Here is a 19,948-nt window from a genome sequence, read left to right as displayed (position 1 = left end):
TTCTGTTCTATACGGGAAGTTAGTGCATAGTTAATCGGTTCATACGGATTGTAAGTTTTCCTAATCTTGTCATGACTTTTATCTGCTAACATCTTTCTCGAGATTGAGAGGACGGACATGTGACTGGCAATTTTTAGGTCAAAAATTTTTTCAAATTGCTTACTTTTAAATGTTAGCAGACTTTTCAGTAAAAACAAAATAGAAAGTATTAATTTTGTATACTAGAAGAAACGTTAAAAATTTTTTCAAATTGTTTACTTTTAAATGTTAGCAGACTTTTCAGTAAAAACAAAATAGAAAGTATTAATTTTGTATACTAGAAGAAACGTTAAAAAAAATAATAATAATAAAACAGCATTTTCATAAACTGCCCTTTTTCACAAATGTCAGGAACAAAACAGTGAAATGGCAGAGTTGATCTTGACACCATAGCCAGAGGGATGATTTTAACATGTTTTACATATTGAGGCGGAGAAGAGCCTCAAAATAAAGACTTACTTTGTTGTCTTCCTGAGGTATGTGTAAAAGAACAGATTATGAAAGATGATCTTTTAATTCTTCTTTCTGCTGTTATACAGAGTATTTAATTCTATATTTGAAGCCCTTGGGGACACACGTGCTAACTCTCAGTTTATGGCATTCTAAGGTATTCAATTGTGAATAATGCAACCTAGCATTAGTACACATCCATATTAACTGGAGAGAAAAGTACACTGGAACATTGCTGATTGCAAAAAAATAAAGTGAATATTATGTCGTTGATGAGATGGGTTCCTGAAACATATCAAACTTTTTATTACTAGATCAAGGCAGATGACATTGTTATTGATGTGAAAAACATTGATGAATAATACCAAGAAACAAAATAATGTAAACAAAACTATTTTCTATATGATAGTTTTTGATTTTCAATAAGAAAAGCTGTGCAGACAGTGTTATTCCACATTACTTTGATCTGCAAAATCTTTCTTGTGGGATTTTTTTATCATTTTTTATAATTGTAATCTTTTCTTTTTTGAGCTTGAATGACAGTCATATCTACAGTTTGCCTGTAGATATGACTGTCATTGGAAATGGAGCTGCTGCTCAATGGATGTACATGGAGCAATTTCCACGCAAAACTTCTGATGAAGACGCTTGAATGTTTGGTGATCCGTCAGATTCCTACCCAAAAATTGCTCCATGTACAGTACATCCAGCTCCATTTTCTTGCACAGCCCCATACATAAAATGCATGTCAGTAAACTCTGCATTGGTGTAACGATGCATGATGCTCAAAATCTGTGCAGGGAATTACAATTTAAGCCAGCAAAGTGCTTTCATCCACTGAACTCAACAACACCCTCTCGCTGAATTTCTGCACCCACATTCCTATACAAAATCTGCTTATTTAGGTCCCCTCTACCTGCCTTTATATTTCTGATATATAGTTTTGAAACACCCTGTATATTTGAAAATATTTTGTTGGTGATCATTAAATTAATTAATAAGGAATATTAATATAATTAAGGAGAAATATAATTCTCTAAATATTTTTTTATTAAAAATTAATAATTTATCATAATTTCTAAATTCATTAATAACTTTTGAAAAATTTTTCACTATGTAATGAAACACTTATATGCAAAATAAGTAATATATTTGTATTTTCTTACAGCCCAATGGATCCATTAGGAATTGTTCCAGAAACAGTTGATATCTACACACTAAAAAAATGGGGTGAAATTTCACCTAGAGAGATTCCTGAAGCTGGTTTGTTTGGAAATCAAGAGAAAGTTCATAGTTCTTCCCCATTTCCATGCAATGAACAAATTAATAAAAAAATTGCCTTATGGTAAGTAATATTATGCTAGTTATAAAAAAAAGTTTATTAACTTTTTTTTATAACTACAGTAGAGCATCGATTATCAAGTCTCGTTTAAATACTGGCTTCCCTTCAATGGTCAAGCCATGTTGCCAGCTAAAACACGCAAAAATTTAACAAAAATAATAATAAAGTAGCCAAGACATAGATAAATATTGTAGTGCCGCATCACTAGCAGACATTTGAAATTTGCCGACTAGAACGGTCGGTTAACCGATGTGATGGTTGATTGGGCGTCGGATAATCGATGCTCTACTGTATATACAATAAATATAATAACTATAACTATATAACTATTGTATTAATAAAGTAATTGTGGTCTTGCTTTTGAAATCGAAACAATTTCATTAAAATTATTATTGCCTTACTGTCCTTATTTAATTTCTTATTATATATTTTGTCAACATGAACATTAATCATTAACAGGACAATTATACTGGTGTTAAGCATTTACACAAGAATTGAGGAAAAAGTTCTTAAAGAAAACAGACTTTCTTTAATAAGCTACCTGGTAACTTAATAAAAATGCTTAACACCAGTATAATTGTCCTGTTAATGATTAATGTCCACATTGACAAAATATATAATATGAAATTTCATTAAGAGCTTAAACATTTTCAAATTACAATTCAAGCTTTAAAAAAATTACATTTGAATAAAAGAATTAACTATTTGAAAAAGTGTAATGTAGCACTAGAGAACAACTTATTTAAAATAAACATTAAATAAAATACTTCAGAATATTAATTTTTTTATGTAATGTTAAAAATAATAGAACATACAAATTAAAAGCAAGTATATTGTTTTTTTTTTTGTCATTAATGTTAGAGTAAAAACTTCTTAGAAAAATCCAAAATTTATACACCCATTATCAGAGTTTTCAATAGTAAACTTTTTCTTGCTGATCCCTGATGATCATTGATGAAATGACAACCTGAAAATATTTAGCTTTTTTTAAAAAGATTTTTCTAACAAAAATTTAAATTAAATTTATTACAAGATGCTATTTAATACTTAAACTAAATTTTAAAAACTTTTTGATATTTACTGATATTCAGAGATTTAGTATATGATTTTTCATTTTAAAAACTCCTCTTTAAAATAATCTACTGAATGCATTGTCATTTTAAAATTAATATTAGCAATATCTAATATTTTCTATTTTTAATGATCTTGAAATGATTATAAAATTAAATTTATGATAGGGTTGGTGATATATCCTGTTTGAATGCTCAAGCTATTGTTAATTCAACTAATGAAGTTCTTACTGACAAGAATGCAATTAGTGAAAGAATTTTAATGCGAGCTGGTCCACAGTTACAGGAGGATCTTCAAAATAATATTAAAGGTCAGTTCGTTATATGGAATGATTTGTGAGCTTCCAAAACTTAAATTTTAATTGTCATATTTTTGCATATAACTTGATACAGTACATTTCCCAAAGAAAATTGTCAGAATGAAAATAAAATATTTGTGCATAGCCCATCTTACCATATATCCTGTGCATAAGGAGCAACAGTTGCTTCAGAGGACAGAGTTTGTAATTGCAATTTGAAAGGGGATGTAATCCCCTTTCAAATTCTTTTAAATAGATAAGGCATGAATAATAATAAAATAAGAATGAAAATATGATTTTATAAATTAGAACTTTGTAATGGAAGTTCTAACATGGTTAAAGAACTGCAACAAATCTCTCTCATAACATTATATTTGAGTTTTTTTGTGGGGAAACCCTGTTCTGATAATGTGCAGATGTTCTTTTTTTTAACATACCCATTTTTTTTGTCAATGCCATAGTTAATTTGCTAGATGTTAGAAGAAAAAACTTGGAAAATCCCCATATATTATTTTGTTGGAAGTTTTTTGTTAGGTTTTATGCTGCTAAACTTAGGCTTGTTTGAGACTATTAAAAAATTATCAATATGTATGCACATTGATTAAGACTTTATTAAGGCTATTCTGGTTTTCATTTGATTGGTGGTTAAGTTTTTGCCAGGTTTATGTTGCAGCTTTATTCTTAAGAATAGTACTGGAATAATTTATGAATTAAATTCCTAAATTATGCCCAGCAAAAGCAAAAAGAAAAAAAAATCATTACTTAAAAGAAACTTTATTTCGATAGAATCAAAGATAAGTTGTGGATTGTCTTAAAAAATATAAAAAGATATGGCAGGTTATAAAAAGTTTAAATATAAGTGAATTAAAAACATGGACTATAAAGAAGAATGAGCAGATAATTAGAACTGCAGTTTCCACAGGATCTTCTATTTCTGCAAATTTGACAGTTTTGTTAGCTTTTGCAACATAACCCCTTTTTTGGTTATTAGTTCTATTTAACATGATTTTACACAACATGAGATTATATATATTACACTGTGTTATATGAAGTTATCTGTATTTAAAATTGGGTTTGAAGTTTTGAATGAATTAATTTGCTCTGAATTTGCTTGGAGAATTATTGGAATAATTTATTGTAAAAATGACTATCATATAGTACAATATTAAAATATTTATTATAAATTTTTATAATGCATAATATATCATCTGTCAATGTAGGATTTGTTCAATTTAAGTATCAGTAAAATGTTTTATAGGGGAGAATTATTTTCATTTATAAATTATACAAGGATAACATCTTATTCAGTCTACATGATGCATAACAATAATCTTTTGAGCCTTAGTTTTTAAAAACAGTTATTTGTTCTTCTGCCCTGTTTGTATTAATTACAGTTTTTGATGTGCAAATGAATCAGTTTGTCTTGAATTACAAATTACATACAATTACATGCCTAACTGAGAATGGTATTAGGAACATTTCATACAATGACATAGTGGCAGTGAACATTCTAAGTTTTATAATTTACTAGCTGGGGTACCCGGCTTCGCTCAGGGAGTTGATATGAGATTGTGTGGTAGTTGGAATAAAAGGATAAACTTTTAAAATATAAGAGGTAAAAAAGTTTTATTGAAAACATATTCTAACTTTTTACAATACTTGTTTATAAAGAACATTTTTCATTTTGTTATCCGGGGTATATATGTACAAATTTTTTGAATTTCCTACTCCAGAGCAAGCTATGTATAGTTGACCATGAGAGAAGCAAGGGTCTTTGAGGTTGATGCTTCAATGCTTTAAAGTGTGTCCTTGCACTTTGTTAATTGTAAAACTATAGGCTAATTTGATTAGAAATTGCAGTCTTTTAAATTTGAATGTCAGTTCAGTAGAGATCAGTGGTATTCTGGAGATAAATACTGTGTGTCCTTTGTCGTTTCCAGTCATAAGTTCAGCTTTGATGATGATATTCGATATCTGTTTGACAATCATCCTTGTTCCATTGCATAGTTTTGGTGAGTTCGGATTTCTGAGTAGTATGATCAGAGATCCAATTTTCAGTTGAAGGCAGTGTAATGGCATTCCTGGTACTTGCAAACAGTTTAGAAATTCTGTAGGGAAGTTGACACTTTCTTCAACGTCTACCATCATGTTGATAGATTTGTATATTCTCTCCTCACCAGGAATTTTCTTTTGAATATTAAAGTTGATATCGTCAACAACATTCGAGAGTTTATATTCAGTCACTGTATCACTTTGACTATTCACACTTCACTGTTTTTATTCACTTACTGCACTAGTTTGGAATTTTCACTTTTTTCAGTTCTTCCCTTCATCACTGATAAGAAACTGATGTTCGAACCCACGACGGATCTTGCTTTATATACCCCCACTAATGGGCAGTCCCACCTATACAAAAAAGGCTTCGAATGGCCCACAATGTTCCAGAACGTTGCACAACATTCGAGAATGTTCTGGAATGTTCCACAATGATCTAGGATGTTTCGGAATGTTTCCGAACATTCCAGAACATCCCAAACATTCTGGAATGTTGTGGAATGCTCTCGAATACTCTCGAATGTTCTGGACTGTTCTAGAAATTTCTAGAGGGCGAAACTTCCAGTCCTTATATCTTGAATAGCATGCTTTTCAGGTAAAAACAGGAACCTTCTTCATGGATGGGGGTTAGAGGGCTACCACACCATATAACTCCCTTGATCATACCGGGACTCATTTTTGAGTTTTAGCGGCTTGCACATTGTACACTTACCTTTATAATATATATTGATTTAACATGTTGACTTCTTTCAAATTTTAAAAATAATCAAATTGCCATAATTAAAAGTTTATTGTGTTCAAAAGAGTAAATAGTGACAACTGTTAAAATCTTAAAATAAAAGTGATTAACAAAGCTGGAACTATACTTAACCTAAAAATATAAACACCATTCATGCATTTCCAGGAAACACAAACATTTTCACTTATTTCATAAGCCTATGTTGGATTTCCAATCTAACTTCAATTTGATAATGTTTGAAATTGGAATGTTACTTGATAAGTGAAGATATTTAATTTTTTATAATGTTCTATATTTCTTGTTTGTAATTAAAAATGTAATTTAAAAAAGTAGCATAGTGTGTATATATATCATTTAATGTTATATTTTATTTATCATAATTATATATATATATGAATAATAATGATAAATAAAATATAACATTCAATGATTATAAGACAAATGAAGATATATATTTCTACATGTTAGGTTGACTTGCAGATACCGCAGGTATCTGCAAGTCAACCTAACATGTAGAAATATTTTCTCACATATTGTTCTAAAGTAGTTACTGGATTACTGCTATCAATATTGTTTATGTTCCACCTGTCTGCTTGTTAAAGATCTATTTGTAGAACTAATATACACTAATTGTTGGTTAAATCTTTCATCTGTCACAAGATTGGAGCATATTTTGGGTACTGTTTTGCTGTTTACTTTATCTTTGCCATTCTTAATAATTTGTAAATGGTAGTATTTCTCTGATAGCATATGTGGGTATTTGAATATTTGATTATTTGTTTGTAAATTGAATTTAGTCTGCAATTGTACTTGGCTATTCTAGACTTAGGTGTTGGGAGGTGAGATTGTAAAGTCTGATCTTCACTGTGACTTATGTTGTTCTGCTTGAATTTTTTTTACTAGGTTTCTTTTATAATTTTTTTGTTGTACCCATGTATACTATTTTTTTTTTTTTTTCATTTGTTGTGAAACCATGTTGTACTAGATTTTCTTTAGAAGTGTTGAACATGAGATCATGTTTTTAACCAATCACATGGCTTCTTTTCCACCTTTCTTTTTTTTTTTTTTTTTTTTATGTATTTAATTTCTTTTATGGTGTCTTTCTTATCTGTACAATGTGTGTATGCCCTTTTGACTAATGCTGTGAAAGCAAGCAGCTATTTTATATGCATATGGATCAGTAGATTGCAAAGGAATAAAGAATGAGGGTTGGTTGGTCTGTAGTAAACTTTTATGTAAATGGACCCATTTTGGAAAACTATATTTTTCTAAAAATGAGCTTTGATATTGATGATCTATTGATCCAGGTGTAATGTTAAGCCATAAGGGTTATTAAATTCTGCCAGAAATTTATATGTATTAGGTTTAGTCCTTTATAAAATATTGTCCGCATAGTGGGTCTAAATGNGTCGCTTCTTCTTGTGTTTGTTCTGTGGGGTGTTTGTTATCCGATCATGTGTTCGTTGTCCGAACATAAAAATCTTTCGCGAAAGTGTTCATTATCCGATTTGTTCGTTATGCGATCTGTTCGTTAACCGATCACCCACTGTATATATATATATCTATATAAAATTATGATAAAATATAATATTAAATGATTATACAACAAAGATATATGAAGTGTGCAATGCCATAATGTTGTAAATGCCATTTTTTTTAAATACATTTTATTGAAGAATTGAATTCTAAATGCAATGTTTTCCGCTGCAAAAAAAATATTGTGGTGATATTGGCATGTAAGTGGCTGTATTTTGAAGATAAATTTATTTGAAGATATAATGTTTAAAGTGCCAGAATTCAAGTCACATGACTTTTGGTGCTTAAAATGTTACGGCTTATATTTATATCATTGTGATATCCCAGAGAATTTGAACCTAGTGAGTTTTTTATGATTTTATTGTAAAATTGAAATGAATTCATTCATTAGAAAAAGTGTTTTTTACCTCTCCTGAAAAGTTTATTTTTTGGCATATACAACATTATGGCATTGTACACTTCATATATTTCTACACATTATGGTTGAGTTGCATCTTGTCATGAAACATTCTTCTGTGAATTATCATATAAAGATTGCTGTGTGGAAGACTCTCTGCTTTCACTAAAACTCAAATCAGGAATGCAGATCCATACCATTGTCAACAAAGTCAGATCACCTACTCTATTACTGGAGAAAAAAGTACGTGAAATGCTAGTCAAACATCTGAAAGAGTATAAATACTCAGCATAGAAACCACAGAAATTATTTTTCAATCTAAAAGAGATCAGATTAGTAAGCAAAGAACACATCATTGTGCTTGATTTCATTTCACTATTATTTATTTCCATATGTTTACAACTTTTCTTTTGCATACTCCAAGATTTTTATTTTAATAGAATAGAGACTAGAGACTGCTCATTCATACTATCAATAAATCTTGAAATTGGCTCATATTTTGTGCTATATTTTTTTTCTTTGTTTATAACAACAACACATACATCCAAAAATGGGGAGCTATAGGCAGTCCCTTTTCAAGATTTATTTGAGTTGTTAGTACAGGCACCCAGAAACCATCATAACAAATTCTCCGCGATATCATCATTTAGACCCACTATGCGGACAATATTTTATAAAGGACTAAACCTAATACATATAAATTTCTGGCAGAATTTAATAACCCTTATGGCTTAACATTACACCTGGATCAATAGATCATCAATATCAAAGCTCATTTTTAGAAAAATATAGTTTTCCAAAATGGGTCCATTTACATAAAAGTTTACTACAGACCAACCAACCCTCATTCTTTATTCCTTTGCAATCTACTGATCCATATGCATATAAAATAGCTGCTTGCTTTCACAGCATTAGTCAAAAGGGCATACACACATTGTACAGATAAGAAAGACACCATAAAAGAAATTAAATACATAAAAAAAAAAAAAAAAAAAAGAAAGGTGGAAAAGAAGCCATGTGATTGGTTAAAAACATGATCTCATGTTCAACACTTCTAAAGAAAATCTAGTACAACATGGTTTCACAACAAATGAAAAAAAAAAAAAAATAGTATACATGGGTACAACAAAAAAATTATAAAAGAAACCTAGTAAAAAAAATTCAAGCAGAACAACATAAGTCACAGTGAAGATCAGACTTTACAATCTCACCTCCCAACACCTAAGTCTAGAATAGCCAAGTACAATTGCAGACTAAATTCAATTTACAAACAAATAATCAAATATTCAAATACCCACATATGCTATCAGAGAAATACTACCATTTACAAATTATTAAGAATGGCAAAGATAAAGTAAACAGCAAAACAGTACCCAAAATATGCTCCAATCTTGTGACAGATGAAAGATTTAACCAACAATTAGTGTATATTAGTTCTACAAATAGATCTTTAACAAGCAGACAGGTGGAACATAAACAATATTGATAGCAGTAATCCAGTAACTACTTTAGAACAATATGTGAGAAAATATTTCTACATGTTAGGTTGACTTGCAGATACCTGCGGTATCTGCAAGTCAACCTAACATGTAGAAATATTTTCTCACATATTGTTCTAAAGTAGTTACTGGATTACTGCTATCAATATTGTTTATGTTCCACCTGTCTGCTTGTTAAAGATCTATTTGTAGAACTAATATACACTAATTGTTGGTTAAATCTTTCATCTGTCACAAGATTGGAGCATATTTTGGGTACTGTTTTGCTGTTTACTTTATCTTTGCCATTCTTAATAATTTGTAAATGGTAGTATTTCTCTGATAGCATATGTGGGTATTTGAATATTTGATTATTTGTTTGTAAATTGAATTTAGTCTGCAATTGTACTTGGCTATTCTAGACTTAGGTGTTGGGAGGTGAGATTGTAAAGTCTGATCTTCACTGTGACTTATGTTGTTCTGCTTGAATTTTTTTTACTAGGTTTCTTTTATAATTTTTTTGTTGTACCCATGTATACTATTTTTTTTTTTTGTTCATTTGTTGTGAAACCATGTTGTACTAGATTTTCTTTAGAAGTGTTGAACATGAGATCATGTTTTTAACCAATCACATGGCTTCTTTTCCACCTTTCTTTTTTCTTTTTTTTTTTTTATGTATTTAATTTCTTTTATGGTGTCTTTCTTATCTGTACAATGTGTGTATGCCCTTTTGACTAATGCTGTGAAAGCAAGCAGCTATTTTATATGCATATGGATCAGTAGATTGCAAAGGAATAAAGAATGAGGGTTGGTTGGTCTGTAGTAAACTTTTATGTAAATGGACCCATTTTGGAAAACTATATTTTTCTAAAAATGAGCTTTGATATTGATGATCTATTGATCCAGGTGTAATGTTAAGCCATAAGGGTTATTAAATTCTGCCAGAAATTTATATGTATTAGGTTTAGTCCTTTATAAAATATTGTCCGCATAGTGGGTCTAAATGATGATATCGCGGAGAATTTGTTATGATGGTTTCTGGGTGCCTGTACTAACAACTCAAATAAATCTTGAAAAGGGACTGCCTATAGCTCCCCATTTTTGGATGTATGTGTTGTTGTTATAAACAAAGAAAAAAAATATAGCACAAAATATGAGCCAATTTCAAGATTTATTGATAGTATGAATGAGCAGTCTCTAGTCTCTATTCTATTAAAATAAAAATCTTGGAGTATGCAAAAGAAAAGTTGTAAACATATGGAAATAAATAATAGTGAAATGAAATCAAGCACAATGATGTGTTCTTTGCTTACTAATCTGATCTCTTTTAGATTGAAAAATAATTTCTGTGGTTTCTATGCTGAGTATTTATACTCTTTCAGATGTTTGACTAGCATTTCACGTACTTTTTTCTCCAGTAATAGAGTAGGTGATCTGACTTTGTTGACAATGGTATGGATCTGCATTCCTGATTTGAGTTTTAGTGAAAGCAGAGAGTCTTCCACACAGCAATCTTTATATGATAATTCACAGAAGAATGTTTCATGACAAGATGCAACTCAACCATAATGTGTAGAAATATATGAAGTGTACAATGCCATAATGTTGTATATGCCAAAAAATAAACTTTTCAGGAGAGGTAAAAAACACTTTTTCTAATGAATGAATTCATTTCAATTTTACAATAAAATCATAAAAAACTCACTAGGTTCAAATTCTCTGGGATATCACAATGATATAAATATAAGCCGTAACATTTTAAGCACCAAAAGTCATGTGACTTGAATTCTGGCACTTTAAACATTATATCTTCAAATAAATTTATCTTCAAAATACAGCCACTTACATGCCAATATCACCACAATATTTTTTTTGCAGCGGAAAACATTGCATTTAGAATTCAATTCTTCAATAAAATGTATTTAAAAAAAATGGCATTTACAACATTATGGCATTGCACACTTCATATATCTTTGTTGTATAATCATTTAATATTATATTTTATCATAATTTTATATATATATATACACATACTGTCAAACTTTACAAGTGTTTTGTCGTAGTATGGGACTAAAGGCCTGAAGACACAATCGTAGGGTTTGTGGGAGTCTCATTGTTAAATCCTCCAGTTTGACAAACAAACCCACTGCCACCCATGTGAAACACCCAATGTGTACACTTTGGCTTTATTTATAACCATAAACTGTGTGGCTATATTGTCCATTGTTATGCAAATATCAATCTATTTCGTTGACAACCACTGTATTAAAATATTCATTTTATTCATTAAAGTACACTAATGGTAAGTCTGGAGATCCAGCCACTTGTATGCAAGTATGCACGAACTGCATACCTACTAGAACTGCCTCGTTTATACATTACACCAAATGAGCAGCTCTGATCGGCAAAGAGATCATCCAGCAGTATTGATGGATAGAGAACGATGGTCTAGTTTAGTCTATACTACACCATTTAAACTCAGAAGGGTTTGTTTGGATTGCTCGGACTTTACCATACAGCCATCTGGCAGGCAGGCAGAATATTTAAATTTAAAGTAAGAAAACAGTGTGTAATTTTAAGTTTTTTTAAAGTAAATTGGATGTAAATACATTTAAATAGTTTACAATGAGCTTTATAATAATAGTACATAAGATACAGCACTGTAGTTATACAATGATAAATATAAACTTCTCATTAGTGNGGCATCCAAACCAGGTTAAGGCTTGGGGATTTCTGCAATTGCAATGCTATTAATTACTTACGAAAAATCCTGAAGAAGAGAGAAAAGCAATCGACATTAGACAGATTCTTTAACCCTTTCAAACAGAAAAAAAACACGGCTAATAAAAACGCAAGACTATGTATGTATGTATTTTTATTATCATCAATACATATAAATAAAGGTAGTAAGAAAGTATATATTTTTTTTATTTTGGGGGGTCTCCAGAACCAATTAATCAAATTCCCATAGAAACCTATGGTAAATCTATAATCGGTTAACGAACAATTCGGATAGCGAACAAAGTCTTGGAACGGATTATGTTCGTTAACCGATCACCCACTGTATATACTATGCTCTACTTTTTAAATTACATTTTTAATTATGAACAAATGAGAAATATAGGACATTCTATATCTTAAAAAATTAAATAGCATCAATTATCGAGCAAAATACCAATTTTGAACATTATCAAATTGAAGCTAGATTGGAAACCTGATATAGGCTTATGACATAGATAAAAATGCTTGTGTTTTTAATAAATGTGTTTGCTGGAAATGCAAGGATGGTGTTGAGATTTTTAGGTTTTTAAATTAAATGATAAGTGAGAAACTTGTTTGCAAAATTACATTTTGTAATAAACTAATATTTTAAATAAGTAATTTTTAAAAATTTATCAAACTAAAGTTTCTGATCAAATAAAAGAATTTGAATAGTTTTACTTTCCTGGATTTCTTTTATCCCAGAAAAATACTTTGGGAAAGTCAAAATTTTTGTTTCATTTATTTTTAACTCTATTTATTATAATCTTAAAATGTTTTACTTATAGGTTTATAACCTTAAAAACTCAATATAATATAAACAGAATACTGTTATACAATTAAAATAACTTATTTATTTTTACCAAATTATTTAAGTTGACTTTACTATGTTAAATCGGATTGTGTGATTGTTGTTCCTTGTATTAACTTACATATTATTAGATATTATTATTATAAACTAACATTGTATGTTACTATATATTAATATATCACCATTATAGATTTACTTGTTAATTGGTTATAAATTAACATAATGTTTATTCTGTATTGTATTGCTACTAATGTTTATATTAATGTGGTACACCACATTAATTACACTTAACATGTTCTTATTCATGCCAATAAATTTGTGTCAATATATTATCTTCTAACTTTTAATTAATTATTTTTTAGATATTAAAAAAATATATCAATATTAATAGGAAAATGTATATTTATGTAATAAATCACTTATGAACTATTAAAATCTTTAGAATTTTAATGATTAATTTATNTGCTTTTATATTTAAATTATATAATTTTTATATTAAAATATAAAAATTATATAAATGATTCATTAACATGTATAATTTACTTTTAGTATGCAGGACTGGTGAAGCAAAATTGACAAAAGGATATAACTTACCTGCAAGATATGTAATTCACACAGTTGGTCCTAAATATAATGTAAAATATCAAACAGCTGCTGAAAGTGCTTTGTTCTCCTGTTATTTTAAAGTGTTGCAAATAGCAAGGTTGGTAAACATAATAAATTTATTTTTTTTTTACTTTGAAATGTTGATATTTATTAATATTTGATTATTGAAACATTATAATAGCATAGGTCATTCCATAACTGATTTATAAATGTATTCTGTTCCTTAATACAAAAGTGATCCTAAAATCCATGTGCAATTTTATATGTCAANAATTTATTTTTTTTTTACTTTGAAATGTTGATATTTATTAATATTTGATTATTGAAACATTATAATAGCATAGGTCATTCCATAACTGATTTATAAATGTATTCTGTTCCTTAATACAAAAGTGATCCTAAAATCCATGTGCAATTTTATATGTCAATAACTAATGACGTATAAAAGTTAAAATAATAATAAATATTCATGAATAATAATTGTTCATAAAAATAAACAAAAAGCATTTTTGATATTGTTAATGCTTTTTTCATTTTTATGATGATTAATATATAATATCAGTAGATGATGATTCAAATGATGTGTGTTCAAAAATAGTTATCAATATCCATTTCAATCATACAGAAAGCATTAAAAAGCTAGAAAAGCTTTCTAATTTATTTCATAATGACATCATTTATTGATGTCATTATGTTGATGTTGCTCATAACCAGCTTTTATAGGATATAGTGTGGACTTTTTACAAATAAAATGGAAAGCTTATTTTTGAATATTAGATTTTTTTCTGTGTTGATTTTAATACATTTATATATTAATTATGAAAGTATTTAAGTTAGGAAATGGGAAATTATGGACATTTTAAAATTTGTTTTATATTTACAGAATTTGTGGTGATAAAAATTTTTTTTTTAATTTTTAGCATTTTATTTTAAAAGTATATATCATTTCACTGTTACATTGTGCATGCATTGTTTTACAAAAGACATGATAAAATTATTTGCTATAGATGCCATTAAATATGAATACAGTAGAGCATTGATTATCTGAATGTCAATCAACCAAAATGTCAATTAACCAAAAGCTTTCCAGTCAGCAAATTTAAATTTCTGCTAGGGATGTTGTGCTGCAATCTTTGGCTATGGACTACTTCAATATTATTTTTGTTGGTGTACATGTTTTAGCTGGCAGCACTGACACAACCATGAGAGGATACTTAAGTTCGTGCTAGGATTTGAATGAATTTCAACATGGGATAGGTTAATATATTTTTTTGTACGTAATCAATTATCTGAAAAATCAATTTTCTGAACAACCCAAGTCACCAATTGATTTGGATAATCAATGCTCTACTGTATTATCATATAAAATATAAACCATAATAAATTATTATATCATTGTCTACATTGGACTTTGTATATTAATAGGACTTATTATATAGTGCTGTTTCCATTTTAGCAAATAGAGGAGATCTTATTCAGAAAACCAGATTTTTTGTTACTACTTAATGCATTTTTAACAGTGAGTGTTTAACTCACCCAGCACTTGTATGTAAATCAAAAAACACAAAATTTGTTTGTGTTCGAAAAACTTAGCCTGATGATGGCCAATAGATTTGGCTGAAAACGTTAGCTTTTCATTAAAGTTTTTCTCAGCAAATTAAGGTGTTGTGTTTTTTGATTTAACAGTGAGTTTTGTAAAAAAGCAGTAATGTTTTCAATTTGGTTAATGGGCCATCCTCAAGCATGTATAGTCAAAAGACTAGTGTTGGAAGGAAGAATGAAGGGACAGCCTCAGATTGGAGACTGTCTATTTGTTCTTTCTTCTGATGCTAGCCCTTATTTTCTGGACTGTCTACATCTCCTGAGGATTAGGACTGTACTAAGCTAAAATTTAAATATCAGTATTGGGCTTGATATCAAGTACTGAAACATTCTAGATTTTACAATATTGATATTGAAATTTTGGTTTGCTATATTGTTTATCAGCATTGCAGTACAGTACTGAAGTTGGCCTGTTAAATGGGTCGGAAGTATTAACACTCTTTTTTAAAAATTCCACTGTTAAAAGGTGCATTAAGTAATTCAGCTGAAAAAGTTAAAGAAATTTTGAACATTTGTTGGGTAGAAAATTAGTACAGCTGCAGTTTGAATTTTGCAATACTATATTTTTGATTTTTCAAGTTTTAATATTAAAACTGAATGCTACACACAAATGTTTTCTGAAAATGGTTTTAAAACTAAACATTTACTTAAAATCGGCATTTAGTAAAGTTTGTTTATTTATTACATTGAACATATCAGTTCATTGATTGTAATGGGCATGGTATTAATTGACATGACATATTTCAGATTTAGACTTTGAAACAATAATAGTAATTTGGATAATAATATAAATTAATTGAAACTTCAATATTGATTTGATAAACATTTAACTTTGGCTTTACATTGATTAAACTCTAACTTTCTGTATTAATATTTTGTAAATATTTTAAGAAATTAGCAAATTTAATTCATATCAAAATCTATGATTCAGCTTAAACTTAATCATCTTATGTTGACAATGCTAATGACTGTTGTCTTCTGTACATGATGTAACTAAGTTTTTGATTTTCTTCGTTAGTTTTACTATTTTACTATTGAAATTATTTACATTTCTAAATTATAATAATTATTATTTTATGATATTAAAATTTTAGCAATTTTATATATACATTGATTGGTGTATATGTCTTATTCATGTTTGAATTAAAAAAGATTCCTTTTACTATAACAAATATAACTGAATATATAAAATTTCTAAAATTTAATATCATAAAAGAATAATTATAATTTAGAGATGTAAATGGTTTCAATAGTAAAAAGATTGTTAGATAATTGATTTTATTAAGTTATGGCAATGCAACACTTGAGTGATCTGCCTAGGAGTAATGCCTTCCAGGTGGTCTTTTTTAACGGTAACTGGGCCCTATTCAGGCATTACAGACGTGGAGAAAACTCGGAAAACTACATGGCCAGCCCATCCTAGCAAGGCATGAACCCATGACCAAACTCCCAGTGTTCAGGGAACAGAACTGCTTGGCCATGGTGGGCCCTATTGGATAATCAGGATTTTTTTTGTGGATGAAATATGATTGTCACTAACGTACAGTATTTAATTAAATTTGAGGAAAGCTACTTTTAAAATGTTAATAGATATGTATTTAGTAAATATTTAAAAAAATTTAGTTAAAATTTTTAATATTTAGTTAAAATTTTAGTTAAAATTTAGTAATATGCACTCTTCATATGCACACTTCTTGTTTCATGTGAAATGATGAAACATAAAATATTCTTTTCACTTATATTTAATACTTAAGTTTTTATTAGAAATAAGCTTAAATTATCATCATTGATGTTTAGCCTCTTTCTTTTTGTACAATAATTGTTATCGCTTAACAATACACTTAAAACTGGAAATAAATGAAATAATATAAACAAATACATTGGTTATTGCTGAATTTTATTTTGAAAATAAATTTATTGTCTTAATAATATATATACATGCTACCAATTACTTCAAGAGAAACATTTCTATAATGTATGTTAAATATTCAACATATTTTAAATATTTTACTAATTTAAAAATTTATTTTTTATTACATTATGTCTTAAGTGTACATTAGTAAATTTTTTACTAGTTACTTTTCTAAAATATGTAAGTTTATTTCTGTGCTTTTATTAAATTTTGTTTTTGTTTTACCTATAAATGTTTATAATATGATATTCATGTAATTAAAATATATTTATTTATATAGAGAACATCAGCTTAAATCTTTAGCGCTGTGTGCAATTAATTCTGTGAGAAGAGGATATCCTCCACATGAAGGTGCACATATAGCTCTAAGTAAGTGTATTTTGCTGTTTAATAAATTTTCAGTATTTGTTAAACATTAATAGTGATATAAAAACCAAATTATAATGAAAATCAAAAATATTTAATTATATTCCTTTTTTTTCCTCTTCTAAAGGACTCAATAAAAAACTTTTGAGAGATTATAATTAGCATTTTAAATACATTTTTAGTATTCACTTATTCTGATTTTATAAGTTGTTTATTTCTAACAATATGTTTGAATTTTATTTTAATGCAGATATACAAATATTATATGACGGGAGTCCAATATTAAAGGTACTGGTCAAAATTACACTAACATTTACAATTAAAGAAAATATTGAATACATTCCACAAAAACTATATACTTTTGTTTTTTTCTTGACAAAATTACTGTAAACATTTATTTATCCCAGCATGATACTAGTTTGAACATCCCCTTTAATATCAGACTCCCCTCGTGTATAAGACTTTTATTCATTCTTCTTCATGTGCCATGCCCGATCCCCCAGACATCGGCAATCAAGGAGAGGGAGTTCCTATCTTCGGCTGTTCTCATTACTTCCCCAATGCTTTGTATCCTGTCCATTTTTTGATATTGTCCATCCATGATAAATGTCTTTGGCCCCGTTTATGGTTTCCCTCAATCTTTCCATTGAGGATTAGTTGTGGGATTTTGTATTTTTCCTCTAGTGATATGTTCCAAGTATGCAATCTTTCTGCATTTGATTGTTGACAGCAATTTCCTTTTTGTTCTTGCTCTGCTTAGAACTTCGTTGTTGGTTACTCAATCTGTCCATGGGACTCTCAGCATCCTTCTGTGAATCCACATCTCAAATGTTTCCAGTCTTCTTTCTGTATTCCTTTTTAATGTCCAGCTTTCCACACCATAGAGGAGAACTGACCAAATATAACATCCGGCCATGTGTTGCCGCAATTTCGGATTTAAATTGTCATTGCAGAGCAGGGTTTGCATTTTTTTGGAAGGATGTTCTAGTTGCTGCTATTCTACATTTAATTTCTTTCTCTGAATCTAGATTTTCTGTAATTATGCTTCCCAAGTATTTAAACTGTTTTTTATGGTCGAGAACCAGTTGTGCCTCACTGTGTGGGGTCTGACTAAAAATCATAAATTTAATTTTGTTTGCATTTATTTTGAAACCGGCATCAATTCCTGTTGAGTTAATTTTGTTTAGTAGTATCTGTAAACCTTCTAGGCTGTCACATACGATTAGTGTATCATCAGCATATCTAATGACGTTAAGAATTACGCCATTGATTTTAATCCCATAACTTGAGTTTTCTAAGGCATTTTTGAAGATTTTGTCCAAGTACAGATTAAACAATAGGGGCAAAAGAATGCAGCCCTGCTGGACTCCTCTCTGTATTTCAATTTCTGCTGTATTCACTGTTCCTAACTTGACTTCTGCTGTTTGACCCAGTATAAATTTTGGATTATTCTGATATCCTTGCCATCTAATGAATCTCTCTTAATTTGGAGTGTTTTACACTCTTGAAAGCCTTTTCATAATCTACGAAACAAGCAAATATGTGTATTTGTTGTTCACGGCATCTCTGGAAATGGACGTTGATACTAAACAACGCTTCTCTTGTTCCAAAAGCATTTCTGAATCCAAATTGAGTCTCCTCAAGGTCAATTTCACAATTTTATATATCCTGGCATGTATAATATGTAGAAATATCTTCAGCAGATGGCACATAAGACTAATGAGTCTGTAGTCACAACTTTTAGGATGACTTGTTTTAGGGATTGTTACAAAGGTTGATTTTAACCAGTCTTTTGGTATTGTGCCTGTATTGTAGATCCGATTGAATAATCTAGTAATTAGTTTAATATTATCATCTTTGATCAATTTCACAATTTTAGTCGGGATTTTGTCAGGTCTGGGAGTTTTCTTATTCTTTGTGATATGAATGGTGTGCTTTACTTCTTCTTCGATTATTTCAGGACCTTCTATTGGGTCTTTATTTATGGATATTGGTCTTTCCTCATCAAAAAGTTTCTCAACATAATGTTTTCACGTGGTTTCAGTTCATTTTCATCAATAATAGGACTGTTATTGGCATTCATTAGTATATTAGAGTGATGACACTTGAATGAAGCTGTCATTTCTTTGATTTTCTTATGCATCTGGAACATGTTATGTTCTTTTTGGAGGTTTTCAATTTCATTGTAGCTTCTCTTCATCCATTCCTCCTTGGCCTTTTTTATCTCTACCTTTATAACATCATTGATACGTTTGTAAGTTTCTGCATCATTTTTTGTTACTCTTCATTTTTCCATTAAGTCTAGTATCTCTTCCATCATCCATCTTTTCTTCTTGACTTTACAGGTTGATTTTAGGTTTTTGTGACAGACTTTGATCAAGATGTCCCTCAGATCTTTCCATAGTGTTTGTACTTCAGAATGACTATTAACTTTCAAGTTGCTTAGCTCCTTATTCAATTCTTCTTTCAGTTGTTTTCTAAATTGT

The 19,948-nt window shown here is 29.1% G+C and overlaps 1 protein-coding gene across 3 annotated transcripts in view; it reads left to right on the top strand.

Annotated features, from left to right (window-relative positions):
• LOC111619740 (protein GDAP2 homolog) overlaps positions 1-19,948 on the top strand; it is an 84,093-nt gene that overhangs the window by 22,988 nt on the left and 41,157 nt on the right. For all 3 annotated transcript variants that reach the window (XM_023361549.1, XM_023361550.1, XM_023361551.1), the window contains exons 2-5: positions 1,658-1,834; positions 3,070-3,212; positions 13,526-13,679; positions 17,377-17,465. In XM_023361549.1, the coding sequence (XP_023217317.1) occupies positions 1,662-1,834; positions 3,070-3,212; positions 13,526-13,679; positions 17,377-17,465 (559 nt within the window). In that variant the 5' untranslated portion in view covers positions 1,658-1,661. The remainder of the gene's footprint in view (positions 1-1,657; positions 1,835-3,069; positions 3,213-13,525; positions 13,680-17,376; positions 17,466-19,948) is intronic.

The sequence above is a fragment of the Centruroides sculpturatus genome, unplaced genomic scaffold, assembly GCF_000671375.1.
Source record: "Centruroides sculpturatus isolate CEXI.00-Female unplaced genomic scaffold, Cexi_2.0 scaffold88, whole genome shotgun sequence".
Classification (NCBI taxonomy): Eukaryota; Metazoa; Arthropoda; class Arachnida; order Scorpiones; family Buthidae; genus Centruroides; species Centruroides sculpturatus.
Note: the sequence above shows the minus strand (reverse complement) of the source record. Positions and strands in the feature narration are given on the sequence as shown.